Source organism: Lithobates pipiens, unplaced genomic scaffold (genome assembly GCF_037356315.1).
Source record: "Lithobates pipiens isolate NorthernLeopardFrog02 unplaced genomic scaffold, aLitPip1_a1.2 Scaffold_8, whole genome shotgun sequence".
NCBI classification, from domain to species: Eukaryota; Metazoa; Chordata; class Amphibia; order Anura; family Ranidae; genus Lithobates; species Lithobates pipiens.
In genome coordinates, this window is record NW_027507903.1 from 479,402,659 (window position 1) to 479,416,958 (window position 14,300).

The following is a 14,300-nucleotide window of genomic DNA, read 5'->3' on the forward strand; positions in this document are numbered from 1 at the left end:
TGTATGTCACGGAGCTGCTGTCAGCGCTGTATGTCACGGAGCTGCTGTCAGCGCTGTATGTCACGGAGCTGCTGTCAGCGCTGTATGTCACGGAGCTGCTGTCAGCGCTGTATGTCACGGAGCTGCTGTCAGCGCTGTATGTCACGGAGCTGCTGTCAGCGCTGTATGTCACGGAGCTGCTGTCAGCGCTGTATGTCACGGAGCTGCTGTCAGCGCTGTATGTCACGGAGCTGCTGTCAGCGCTGTATGTCACGGAGCTGCTGTCAGCGCTGTATGTCACGGAGCTGCTGTCAGCGCTGTATGTCACGGAGCTGCTGTCAGCGCTGTATGTCACGGTGCTGCTGTCAGCGCTGTATGTCACGGAGCTGCTGTCAGCGCTGTATGTCACGGAGCTGCTGTCAGTGCTGTATGTCACGGAGCTGCTGTCAGCGCTGTATGTCACGGAGCTGCTGTCAGCGCTGTATGTCACGGAGCTGCTGTCAGCGCTGTATGTCACGGTGCTGCTGTCAGCGCTGTATGTCACGGAGCTGCTGTCAGCGCTGTATGTCACGGAGCTGCTGTCAGCGCTGTATGTCACGGAGCTGCTGTCAGCGCTGTATGTCACGGAGCTGCTGTCAGCGCTGTATGTCACGGAGCTGCTGTCAGCGCTGTATGTCACGGTGCTGCTGTCAGCGCTGTATGTCACGGTGCTGCTGTCAGCGCTGTATGTCACGGAGCTGCTGTCAGCGCTGTATGTCACGGAGCTGCTGTCAGCGCTGTATGTCACGGAGCTGCTGTCAGCGCTGTATGTCACGGAGCTGCTGTCAGCGCTGTATGTCACGGAGCTGCTGTCAGCGCTGTATGTCACGGTGCTGCTGTCAGCGCTGTATGTCACGGAGCTGCTGTCAGCGCTGTATGTCACGGAGCTGCTGTCAGTGCTGTATGTCACGGAGCTGCTGTCAGCGCTGTATGTCACGGAGCTGCTGTCAGCGCTGTATGTCACGGAGCTGCTGTCAGCGCTGTATGTCACGGTGCTGCTGTCAGCGCTGTATGTCACGGAGCTGCTGTCAGCGCTGTATGTCACGGAGCTGCTGTCAGCGCTGTATGTCACGGAGCTGCTGTCAGCGCTGTATGTCACGGAGCTGCTGTCAGCGCTGTATGTCACGGAGCTGCTGTCAGCGCTGTATGTCACGGTGCTGATGTCAGTGCTCTGTATTACGGTGCTGCTGTCAGTGCTCTGTATCTCCTGCACCCTCTTGTTTGCCTACCCTGGTCCCTGACCTTCCCTCTCCTCCATTGCCTTCATTAGCTCCATAGTCCTGAATTGTCAGAACAATTTCCCAAATAAAAAAAAAATGCTTGTAGTTATCGATCCCAAATTCACCTCATACATGTATTATGCTATTGTCCAGGTGGTGGGACTACGTGCTACCCCCTAATAATTACCCCGTGGCCGCAAATTCGACCTAAAGGTTTGCGAAATTCGCCTCCCATTGAAGTCAATGGAGCCCGCGGCGAACGGTCGTTTTCGCGAACGTTTGTGTCCGTTCGCGTTTCGCGTTCGCGAAACGTCCCGTCGGAAGTTCGTCCATCACTATTGATGACCACTGCTGTAAGAGACAGAATTTGTCCCACCCACTTTTGCTCCTCAAGACCCTCAGTTGATTTGCTTTATTATAAAGCCTGAGGCAGAGGGGGTTGAAGCCAAGGTTGACATTTATAGGAAAAGTCAAGATTCGCATGTCTTTAAAGTGCAGGTTTTCACTGAGGATGATCTCTTCTTATGTATATGAAAAATCCTCTGATCCCATGATGCAAAATAAGTAATTGTTTTCTATATGCTTTGCTGTTCAACTGCTTGAGGAACTGAAAGGGATAGGGAACAGTAAGGGTGCAACAGATCAAAAAACTCATGGATAGGATCGTTCCTTGGATCAGAGTCACGGATCGGATAATTTTTTGGTTCAGCAAATAATAATTCAATTTGCCAAAACCTGTGAAAATTCCACCACCATATTGTCCCCACTGTTATATCCACAATCTCCCCACTGTAATATACATCTCTCCCACTGTAATAGCCACGTCATCTCCCCCACTGTAATGTTGGCTGAGTATGACTGGGTATTACCGAGTATTGCAGAGTATGGCTGGGTATTACCGAGTATTGCAGAGTATGGCTGGGTATTACCGGTATGGCTGGGTATGGCAGAGTATTGGCAGGGTATTGGCAGGGTAATGCAGAGTATTGGCAGGGTAATGCAGAGTATTGGCAGGGTATTGGCAGGGTATTGCAGGGTATGGCAGGGTATTGCAGGGTATTGCAGGGTATTGGCAGGGTATTGGCAGGGTATTGCAGAGTATTGGCAGGGTATTGGCAGAGTATGGAGGGATGGCTGTGACTGCAATTTTCACTGAGTAGCGCTGTGGGCACTTCAGATCCAGCCCACAGAGCTGTTGCCATCCGATCTCTCCCCTTACTGTACAGATCTGTACACAAAGGGGAGAGAGGAACCGGCGTCATAACATGACGACGGTTTGTTTACAAGTGATCGCTCCGTCATTTGACGGAGCGATCACATTGTAAACGGCCGATGGGTGCACCAAGATGGCCGGCGCTCCGGAGCTAGGACGAAGCCGCAGCCTTTCCTAAGGCCGAGGCCGTGGATCATGGCGTGTGCCGATCCGAACAGGGTGACCCATTCGGATCATGGGTCCGTGATGATCCGTTGCACCTCTAAGGAACAGACACAACATTTTCAGGGTGCTGGGTCCTGGAAGGAGCATCATTTAACTGTCCAGTTAGCTGGCTGTGATGAATGGAGCTGAACACTGTATCCCTTATAGTCTAAAACTGGGCATATGAGTCAGTTTTTTTGGACTCGTGTTTTTCAGCAAAAACTGAACGGATTTCCCCATCCACACAAAGGTGGATGGAGGAATCCTCACCGCTGTGCTATTGTATTCTGACAACAGGTCTCTGCTGTCAGAATACGGATCAATGTTGCAGTGCTAATTGAACCAACGTTTTTCAACATGCCCATTATCATCATTAGATATCATGAACAGAAATGGCCATAGATGGATCAATAGGTCATAGATGAATCAAAAATAGTCCAGTCCCTGCTGAACCAGCCAAATTTGGATCCATGTCTAGCTTTTTCTTTCATGGTCCCTTAGAAACTTTGAAAAGAAAACCAGCATCTAACTGCAATACTCACCTTTTTGCGGGCAACGTCCCTTATAGTAATTATCTACTACCACTAAATGCCTTCTGTTTTGAACAAAGCCCGGTGTCATTCAGCATAATGGACCTGCCCCTTGAGGGGGGATCACCACAGCACCCTGCATAGTCTAGTGATGGAAAGGGCAGCACTGATGCCATCACATCCATCATTGAGGGCCGCCCACAATGATGTATAAAGTATTTTAAACTTGAACCCAGTTTTTTTGTACAAATTGATTTATTTTTTGAGAAGTGAAAATAAACCCTTATCAAGCAATTACATCACACATCAAGACACCTCTTGAGTTTCCTTAACATCCCATTCTATAACTGTAGGCGTTAATATGGCTAATATTAACACCTTTCTGACTATACCAGCCCCTACTATTCTGGGAGGGTTTTCCACAAGATTTTGGAGTGTGACTTTGGGAAGTTATGCCCATTTGTGAAGTCAGGTACTGATGTTGAATGAGAAGTTATAATCAGTGTTCCAATTCATCCCAAAAGGTGTTCAGTAGGGCTGAGGTTAGGGCTCAATGCAAGTCACTTGAGTTCCTCCACACCAAACTGATCACACTATGTCTCTGTGGAATTGGATTTGAACACTCCGCACAGTCATGCTAAAACAGAAAAGTGCCTTCCCCAAACAAACGCAAGGGTGGAAGGGAAAAATTGTCTAAAATGGCTTGGTATAGTGTAGTATTAACAGTACTCTTCACAAGAAACACCTAATCTGCATCATTGGAAATTTGGCCATATGGGGTAATTTAAAAATTTGTTTTTATAACATTCTAAAAGGATACCAAAACCTTATCTGAACAAGCAAAAAATTATTGCAGAATTTCCTCATGTATGTATCTCCAGATGGCATGAAATTCTTTCCTTATTTTTAACTCTTTAACTTCTGTTAATTTTCAACTTTCAATTTTAAACAAGATATAAAACATCTATCAATGCACATTAGTAAGCCAGAGACAAAATGACTGATGAAACATCCTAACATTTTCCATGCTCATCATACTATATGATTTTTATCTCTATAACATATTAATTAAATCTATATATATATCTCTATATAGATAGATATTTCTATATGGAGATATATATATATATATATATATATATATATATATATATATATATATATATATATATATATATATATATATATATATACAATTTTACCCTGACAAGAGGAACTTCTATTTTTCCAATCTGGCTTTTTTGTCTTTGTGTATACACTGCCCATTACCTGAATTCTTTGTGTCTCCCTAAGAACTTCCTAACATTAATATGGCAATATTTTTCAATTTAAGAGGACAGTATATTTACAAGTCTGCAGGAATGAAGTCCTGACATGCCACAATATACAGGCATAATCTTTAAGAGCTCCATCATTGAAAAGACATCCTTGAGCTCCAGTGACCTTGCTAATGCCCCGTACATACGATCTGAAAATTGGACGACAGATCATCCGACTTTTTTCACTTACTAGACGCAAGTAGAAATTGAATAGCTTACTAAAGTCTCAAAAATTCTCGTACAACAGAAAAAAAAATGTAAGTGATGTCATGTGTTGTAGTGTATTTGTATTTATATTGTATTTTCAGACGACAACTCTACTGACTAACTGAAAATCGTATGATCTTGGTATGGTACAAGTAAACTTTCGGTGCATGTCCAATTGAATAATATCTGAGGAACTGTCGTGATCGGCTCTTGAAAGCTCTGTAATAACGATCCGATTATTGTATGATGGTGTCAAAAGCAGTATTTTTCGTACGATTTTCAGATTGCGTGTACGGGCCATTAGGCTGAGATGATGTCAATACAGCAATGTAACTTTGTAGCAAGTCACAAAATGAGAGGCTGCAGCAAGGGCAGTCAGACATTTGTGAACACATCGATGAACTGCACAAACACCAGGATTCACATGACTGTGACATCTCTGAGTGTGTATCACAGTCTATCACAGAATGATGCACAAACAATGATGGAGCCATCCTTCTGGAACAAATGTACTATGGTATCTGTGCTTTTTTACCTTCCCTCTTATCTAATCCAATGCAGACATACCTATTGTCAGCCCTATTTGAATTTATAGCCAATGCACAGGGGATGATGGTAATTTAGGATAATACACAATGACCCAATATAAATATACGTTTAGCAATAACTGTGTGTCTTTCATTCTTCCTTTGTAGATGTAAAACCAAATCTATCTCTCCTAGCTTTTAAAATGTTTTTCCACTTTCTTTAGGGCCCCGCTTTCCGTTTCGATCTACCAGTCGCCCATCATCTCAGTGCAGTAATGGTCAACTTTCTGGAGATGAAGATAATGACAATAGCTCAAATGATAGTGATCATGGCATACATTCAGAAAAGAGCGATGACAACATAAAAAAACCTTGCCATATCAGAATGCCTCAGCCTCAGATAAGGCCTCAGCCAAAACCAGTTAGTGGATCTGGTAGACCACCAAGTTTGGCAGTGGCAGAAGCATCCAAAGTTACAGCAACACCTTCATTGCCACCTGTAACCTTTCCTATGGGGGCATCACTTAAGGCTGAAACAAGACTTAGTACAGATAATGTTTCACCAAAACTTTCCACAGCTTTCAACATACCACATGACTCGTCTGTAAAAAGATCATTACTTCCTTACCAAAAATGTAATACAGAACTTGGTAAGATGGCGAGTCCTTTATTGCCTGGACCAGGGAATATTTCTCTGTCATGCTCATCAACATCAAAACCATCATTGTACTTTACTAGAGAAATTTCTTATGCTGCTCAGCCAAAACAAGTTAGTGTATCTGGTAGATCATTGAATCTGCCAGAAGCAGGAGCATCAAAGGTTCAAGCAATACCTTCAACAACATCTGTAACCTCTCCTATGGGGGCTACAACAAGTATTAGTACTTATAATGCTTCACCAAAGACTTCAGCAACTTCCAATATAACAGAGAAATTGTCAACAAACAGTTCATCTATTCCTGACCAAACAATTAATAGGGAATTTGGCAAGATGGCAAGCTCTCCAGAGACTGGTCCAGCTAATGTTTTCAAAACATATTCCAACAAACCATATGCCAGTGTGGAACCAATGACAAAATCTATTCCACCAAGTGGCAACCAATATACTGTAACTACTGGTGAAAATAAACCATTGAATCTGTCACCAAAGTCTACCAACTCTACAACTTCCATATCCACCAACTCTACAGCTTCTCAACCTCGATCAGACACCACTATTCCTTTACCAGCTCCTAGTAAAGGTAAGCTGATGGTATTGGTAAATATAGAAATGCAATTAGCCTTTTATAATGTAAAAGTTGACCATAATAGAGATGGCCCTTTGGAGAAAATGTATGGTGACCTCACCAAGATTTCCTCCTCTTTGCTTGTCAGGAAGAGTAATTTGCCTATCAGCAGACACTGTTACCTTGCCCTGATTGATCAAAGTGACAGGCTAAGCCATGGATGCTCAACTTGTGGCTCTCCAGCCATTGCAGAACTACAAGTCCCATCATGCCGCCGCCTTTGAGAGTCTTGCTTGTAACTGTCAGCCTTGCAATGCCTCATGGGACTTGTAGTTCCTCGACAGCTGGAGGGCCACAGGTTGAGCACCCATGGGTAAGCTAAAGTGACACTAAACAATAGCCTTATTTTTCAAAATACTCCATACAAATTCACTATTTAATGGCCCTGTAAGCTATTTTTCATCAAATCATTTCATACTGTGTTTTTCCGCCTCCGTGTAACCTCCTCCTCTATGAGCTCCCAAACCTCTTCTTTTCCCTCTCCAGTCTGTTTGTTTAAACGAGCAGTGTGCATTAGCCATGGTAATGTGCATCACTCTATTCACAGTACACATTCCATACTTCATCTCAAAAGCAAGAGAAAGAAGGTAGCTATTCTCTTACTTTCAGCGGGACCACGGAAAACCAATTTAGTCATCCTCTAACATGACGTTGGATCACAGCAACAAAAAAGAGAAGGTGGGAGATAGGGGATTTGAGGGAGGGAAGAATTCCAGTTAAGAAAACATACTTGAATAGAATATTATTTTTTTAATTAGAGTTAATACTAAAGGTTGGGTACAGCAGCGTTCAGTAATACATTACATTTATTTTCAGTATATTTGGAAAGCAGTAAAAACCTGACAGGGGGTTCTAACTCTTTTCCACTCTATCCAAAAAAAAACAACGTTTCAGCTGGGGATACACTTTAAAACCCAACCTAATCAAGCACAAACAGCAGAGATTGCAGCACGTGTTGCCCAACAACCAACTATGTCAAGTGCTTTATATGAGGAGCCCCATTAGTAGTTGGGTCATTTCTCATTTTGGCCGTATAAAATAAAAAAATACCCACCTCAAATTGTGACAGTTGGGTAGGGGGTGAAAGGTGTGAGATCCCATATAGATCAGATGCTCATATTTAGTTAGAGAATAGTGCAAACAGGATACAGAACAATTCCTCAAAATCAACAGCATGAGAAAGAAGAACATGGACTGTGACGCTGATGATTTTTTCCATAAAGGTTGAGCCCAATGCCAGGCAATTTTATTTTTTAGTTTGTGGATAAAAATATATTAGCACAGGAATTGATGAGCAAATCACCCAAATGGGGCCAAGTAAAGCAACGCAGCCTTCCAGAGACGCTATCCTTTCTCTGCTTTGTTCAAAAGTAAATTTTGGCTGGATTTGGATTTTAATTTAATACTGTAACTAGAAGATTCTGTTATTCTGATAACCTGCTATTGTTATGCACATTCAGGTGCTGGAGTACCAGCACAAGGTCAGGCTGTCAACAGGGGCAACTAACTGTCAGACTGCAGCTCCAAAGTTATCCTTATATACTGTCATTCTAAGTGAGTAAAAAAACAGTCATAACTAAAACTACTATAAATTAAAGTGGTTGTAAACCCTTACAACCAACTTTGACCTACAGGTAAGCCTAGATTAAGGCTTACCTGTAGGTCCAAGAAATATCTCCTAAACCTACACGGTTTAGGAGATATTTGCCGAAAGACAGGCACCGCTGTCTACAGAGTGCGCCGCGGTCAATGGCTATATGCCGTGAGTGGCGGCCCCCGTGCGCATGCGCGGGAGTGACGTCATCGCGAGACACACCGAGAAGATGGATGCGCCGGACTACAGGGGACAGCGGTGACTTCGCTGGCTCCTGTGTCAGGTAAGTGACACATAATGGACTACTATGCGATGCATAGTAGTCCATTATGCTTTACCTTTGCAGGGAATGAAAGAGGAAGTAAACTCATCAGGGATTACTTCCTCTTTAACACCAGTCTTATTTAAACATGGGTAAAAGAGATAAGTCATGGAAAATCACGAGTTCTGCATGTCATTTTTTTCCCTTTCTATTTCATTTTAGCATCGGCTGACAAAACTCCAGAAATTTGTCTGTCTAATATTTGGAAGTTCTGCAAGCTTGGAGGTAAGAGTAATTCTGATTAAATGTATTTTAAATTACTTTGTCAATTAAGAGACATAAATAAAAAATAAAATAAAACGGTTATTCTGCCAGGGATAACAGCCAGTGTTTTATTTATTTTTTATTTTTTTGACTGACAGATAGGTGCACCGATATGCACTACTACCTACCATACCGCTGGCAGGAGTTCAATGGAACAGATTGGGAGGACTTGCAAAATATGGAATACATAGAGAAGGGATATAGTGATCCAAACATTGTGAGGTAGGTGCTTTTCACGCCAGGGGTCAAAATAGAAACAAATTGCAGAGTTTGCCAGCTTACTTTAAAACCGCGCAAAACTACACTGTGTACCACTTTATGTTGTTATACAGTGATAGCATGACGTTATTGGGAAATATTCATGGAATGATATGCTGTTTGTTATTGTTATACAAGGGCATGAATTGGTCCAGGGTGCTACCGTTGCAATAGCCTTTCTATAGTTACAAGAGTCACTCGTAAATCGGCAAAACAGTTGTTATTGCTGGTATATAGAAGACAAAAGTATGATCACTGACAAAAACTCCAGGAAAACGTCACCGTTGTGGGAGGAGCAGAGACACAAACTGCTTCAGGGACATCTTGCCATTGTGGGGTTATGGAGACAAATCCCAACATTGCATGAGGGACAGAGACACAAACTACTGCATGAAAATCTCACCATTGTGGAAGTTGTTATTTATAGCACTAGAGAGCTGAAGCTCATATCACACACAGTTGAATACATCAAAGCAGTGACTTTATTCTCCTCACTTTCCACTCTTAACATCTACTTACAAAGTTTCAATTCAAGAGAGACAGTCTGAAAGGAAAAGGCATCTACTGTGTTCTCTGTTGAAAAACCCTTTGGTGCTCTGCAAACAAAATGTCATGGGAGCACTTTGTACTTAATTTGTAAAATAAAGAATTTACATAAATTATAAACAAATTAATATTTAAAATCATGTTAAAAATGTGTAAACTAAAAAAATAAATACAATAAAATTGAAACAAAAACATTATAGTTTTCATATCATATCAACTACTGCATTATTCAGTTCATAGTTCTTTACATGATTAATGCTGTCCATATCCAATACAGCAGTAATTGTTGCAACACAATAAAGTCCATGAAATTTCATGAACAATATATTTCCACTTCCCGCCCTGTAATTCAGGTACCAGTCGATTCATTTCCAGACTATGAAAGCGGGTACCAGACGTGTCCGCAGACTTACCACCCCATCGTCTGTCACAAGGCCCTCTGAATACGTACTAACCACTGAGTGGATTTGGTACTGGAAGGATGAGTTTGGCACCTGGACCAAGTATGGCCAAATGGTAAGTGTAGTCTTTAGAATAAATTGTATTATTAGGTATAAAAGTCCAGTTCAATCCGTAAATACTATCAAGCAATCCATCTAGGCAAAGTCGTAGATTGGGGATGCCACTCTGCTATAAAACTCTGGGAACATATAGAACAGAATAAATCTGATATTCCCTTGAAAGGGGCGCTATGGTGCTATGACTCACTACCTTTAGAAATTAAATCTCACCTGATCGGCAACACACTGAGACAATGCTCTCAGGCTACTTCCTCAGCATCTCTGACAACAAAAGAGTCGCCTTTGACCCTGATACCTGGACACCCCCATTTCCCCTCGGGACTATCACCAACATCATTTAAATCACTACGAGTCAACAACACTTGTGAACATGCCTCCAAGTGTGTGATTGAGGGAAGATGGCCCACCATATCGGAGCTGAGGGACCCTGCAGAACCCTTCCAGCTCACATTCTGGTGTGCAGCACAGATACACCACTTCCTTCATTCTATACCCAATCCCCTGAACTTCACTCAACAGATGACCACTTTTGAGGAATATTGTTCTGGGACAGACCAACTACCTCAAGTCCTTTCCAAAACATAGGCACTCCTGAACACCCCCTCAGAACAACCACAGCTATCTTGCCTATCGAAATGGGAAATAGATCTCCAACGTACCTTCACATCACCCTCAAATCATCATTGTGCACCAAAATTAAAGAGACCAATTTTAAAATACTAACAAGATGGTATCTGACGCCCAGTCGTTTACATGCCATCTTCCCTGACACATCAGAGCTCCGCTGGAGATGCCAAAGAAAAATAGGGACAATTTTACACATATTCTGGGCTTGCTCTAAATTGACAGTTTTGGATGGCTGTCTCCCAGAAATTTACAGACTATCCAATCCCCAATAATCAGGCATTCTTCCTACTGCACTTATCGACAATATCCACTAGAGTTTATAAAAAGTCAATTTTGCGACACCTTTTAAATGCCGCTAAATCCTGCATTCCCTTGTTCTGGAAACAACAAAGCCCTCCGACCACTGCGACTTGGCTGAGGAAAGTTGAAGATCTAAAAAAAATGGAAGATCTGATCCTATCAGCACAAAACAAACATGAGGCCTATACAAAAACCTGGAATCTATGGAATATGTTTATATTCTCAGAAGAAGGAAAAGCCCTATATGGAACATGAGCCCCCCAAATAAACATAAAGGATGGAATAGCCCCGCTGTCCAGGGCCATAGCTATACCTGACCTCTTATTTCCATCTAGCGCCTCCCCCTTCCCCCTACCCTTCTCCTTCTTTTCTCTTCCTCTCTCTTCTCTAGCTGCCATACTCTACACCACCTTTCCCCCACTTACAATTACTGTTAGTTAAGAGAAAACTGGAAAATAAAAACCGGTAGCCCTATTTCTAGAATGGTCACATTACACAAGTTACTAATGATACAAGAAGATATATAAAAACACAAGATGACAAAGAACTTACATGGAAGATTGTTAGCACATGTAATAATCACTCTTGTATACACCCTTGTTTGATGTGATATGTTGACACAAGGCTGTGACCTCATCTTTTTGAATACTATTATTGTTTTACTGGGGCTCTGCCCTTTCTTGACGTTTAATAAACGATATTTGCAAAAAAAAAAATTCAGTCCAACCAAAACTGATATTTCAGATATAGGTTGGTTCTGGCGTGTGGCGTTGCTTGAAAGTCTATGCTATCTCTTAGGGACTCTTGGTGAGATCTTTGTGCTGAGTTCCCGCATCTTCTATGCATATTATGAGGCGCTCCCATCATCCCTACTAGACTTTTCATATGCTTTGAATTGTGGCAAAGATTTTGAGTTACCAGAGGCTGTGTGGACCAGAGCCGAGAATTACAATAGAACGATTTGGGCACCGGAGTCCAAGTTCAGAGGTTGCTGGGTAACCTGACTTTGTCACCCAACAATATTGTAGTATTATTTTTTAAGAAAATGTTTAATTAGTTGCAGTTGAATTATTTTTTGTCAGTTCTAGCTCACCTTAAAAAATAGCTACTGCTGAATTGAAAGTCATGTGATAAAAGATAATGAAACCCATGATGGCCTGTTGTTCTAGAATACAAAGAAAGTGAGTTCCTCCATTTGCTCATCAGACCTGGAGACTGTCTACCTCTCTGACCCGGCCGGGACCATTCACTTCACTGCTGGAGGCCAGAATTACATCATCAACTGCCAAGGTAAGCACCAACTTCGTTAGACCAGGGCAACAACAATGTACCTGTGTGCTGAACAGAAAATATTTTTTAGGAACAATGCAGAGTAAATTGTGTGGTCACCCACAGACTTCTGTGTTAAAAGTTAATAGCTATACATACAATAATAGAGACATACATATTCACTGGTATATTTATGTAGACTGAGAGAAGCAGTTTATTTGATCTAAATCACTAAAAGGTCAAATGAGTTTGCAAATCTTATTTTGGCTTTTTTTCCCCATGCTAACTTTTTTATCACCAAACTTTCAAACTTTCACCTACTCCAGAGACACAACAGAAATGAGGAGGCAGATCTCTCCAAAGTGAAGGGTTATCCCTATTTAGATATTCATCACCAGAACATGTGTCCCCATTTCAAGATGTCCCTTCTGATATTAATCAGAGGAACAAGCATGGCTTTATGTCATAATAATGCATGTAAATACTTTCTTGAAATGAGGTCTAGTATTTTGCAGTTTGGGGAATCCTGGCAAATGTGCTACAGTATTCCCAGATTAAGGCTTACCTGTAGGTCCATGAAATATCTCCTAACATGATTTAGGAGTTATTTGCAAAAAGACAGGCATCGCTGTCTACGGCACATGCGACGTAGACATCGGAGGGCAGGCACACTGAGCATGCCGCTGCTAACGGCGATATGCGGATAGCAGCGGCTCCCGTGCGCATGCGCGGGAGTGATGTCATCCCTGCTCTGGAGCTGTGAGTGGCCAGAGCAGCGATACCCGGAAGAAGATGGACGCTTCATGCGACAGGGGACAGCGGGGACATCGCTGGCTCCTGTGTCAGGTAAGTGACACATAATGGGCTACTATGCGATGCATAGTAGCCCATTATGCTTTAGCTTTGCAGGGAGACAAAGAGGAAGTAAACCCTGATGGGTTTACTTCCTCTTTAAGGGGATTCACCCTTTCTATTTGTCCTGTTTACCATTATCATTAAAAGGGAAGTTGAAGTAGAAGTTCACCCTCAGGCTGGGTTCACACTTATGCGGATTGGATGCAGGTTTCTCCGCATCTAATTCACATAGCAGGAGATTGTGACCGGCTCTCTATGGAGACGTGTGGAGACACACATCTCAGCAGCGGCTGAAATTGGACCTGAAATGGTGAATGGAGATGCACCCGACTCCTGCTGTGAGCCGCTGCTTGTTCTAGTGTGAACCCAGCCTAAAACTAAAATCCCTGCATCTATAGACATCCACAATCGAACACTAACCTATCTAGCCATGTAAAGAAACAAATCAGTATACATACCTTTTCTAAATCTTATCCGACCCGATCCCTTGCTGAGCTGTCAGCTGCGGCTTCGATGTGGAGGCGGGTGCAGAGGACATGTCAGACAATGTAAGCTCTATAGTAACTCTATGGGTGATGTCACTACCCATTCATTTCACAGCCGTTGTCGGCTGTGTCCTCTGCACTCTGCAGAGCTTCCGCTGCTGGAGATCAGGTCGGAGCGACTTCAAAAAAGGTATGTATACTAATTTCTTCTTTAAAGAGCTAGATAGGTTAGTGTTAGATCATGGATGTCTATAGATGCAAGGATTTTAGTTTTAGGGTGAAAGAAAATCAAATTTTTGAGTTGTCTTCAGAAATCTTACCATGGGGACACTTTCTGGGGGTTCCCTTAATTTGCAACTTTCTGTTTGGCTATGGGACAGGAAGTGAAGGGGAAATCTCCGCAATGGGATACAGATAGCAGAAAAAAATTGACGGGGATTATAAACCTCCCTCGCTCTATCCAAAATGAAAGAAAGAGTTTTGCCTATAGTTCTACTTTAAGCTTAGAAGTTTCTTATTTTTTTTACCTCCAGAGATGAGGCAGAGGAACATACATTATCAGACTGAGAAGGAAGTATGCCGCAGACCCAAGTTCCTGGATTTTGAGAAAGTGAAGATGTTGAAAGGAAGGTAATAAGAACTGAAATATCACACTGACTATATGTAGTAAGAAGTGTCAAGATTAAAATTTCAATTTTTTATAACTTGAATTTTGAAATTGCATTGAAGTCAGTG

The 14,300-nt window shown here is 42.4% G+C and overlaps 1 protein-coding gene across 1 annotated transcript in view; it reads left to right on the forward strand.

Moving 5' to 3' along the window:
- The window catches only part of LOC143960326 (zinc finger CCCH-type antiviral protein 1-like), a 54,102-nt gene that overhangs the window by 17,357 nt on the left and 22,445 nt on the right, over positions 1-14,300 (forward strand). Inside the window, exons 4-9 of the mRNA XM_077468791.1 lie at positions 5,463-6,479; positions 8,603-8,665; positions 8,803-8,926; positions 9,862-10,024; positions 12,126-12,246; positions 14,099-14,195. Of these exons, the coding sequence (XP_077324917.1) occupies positions 5,463-6,479; positions 8,603-8,665; positions 8,803-8,926; positions 9,862-10,024; positions 12,126-12,246; positions 14,099-14,195 (1,585 nt within the window). The remainder of the gene's footprint in view (positions 1-5,462; positions 6,480-8,602; positions 8,666-8,802; positions 8,927-9,861; positions 10,025-12,125; positions 12,247-14,098; positions 14,196-14,300) is intronic.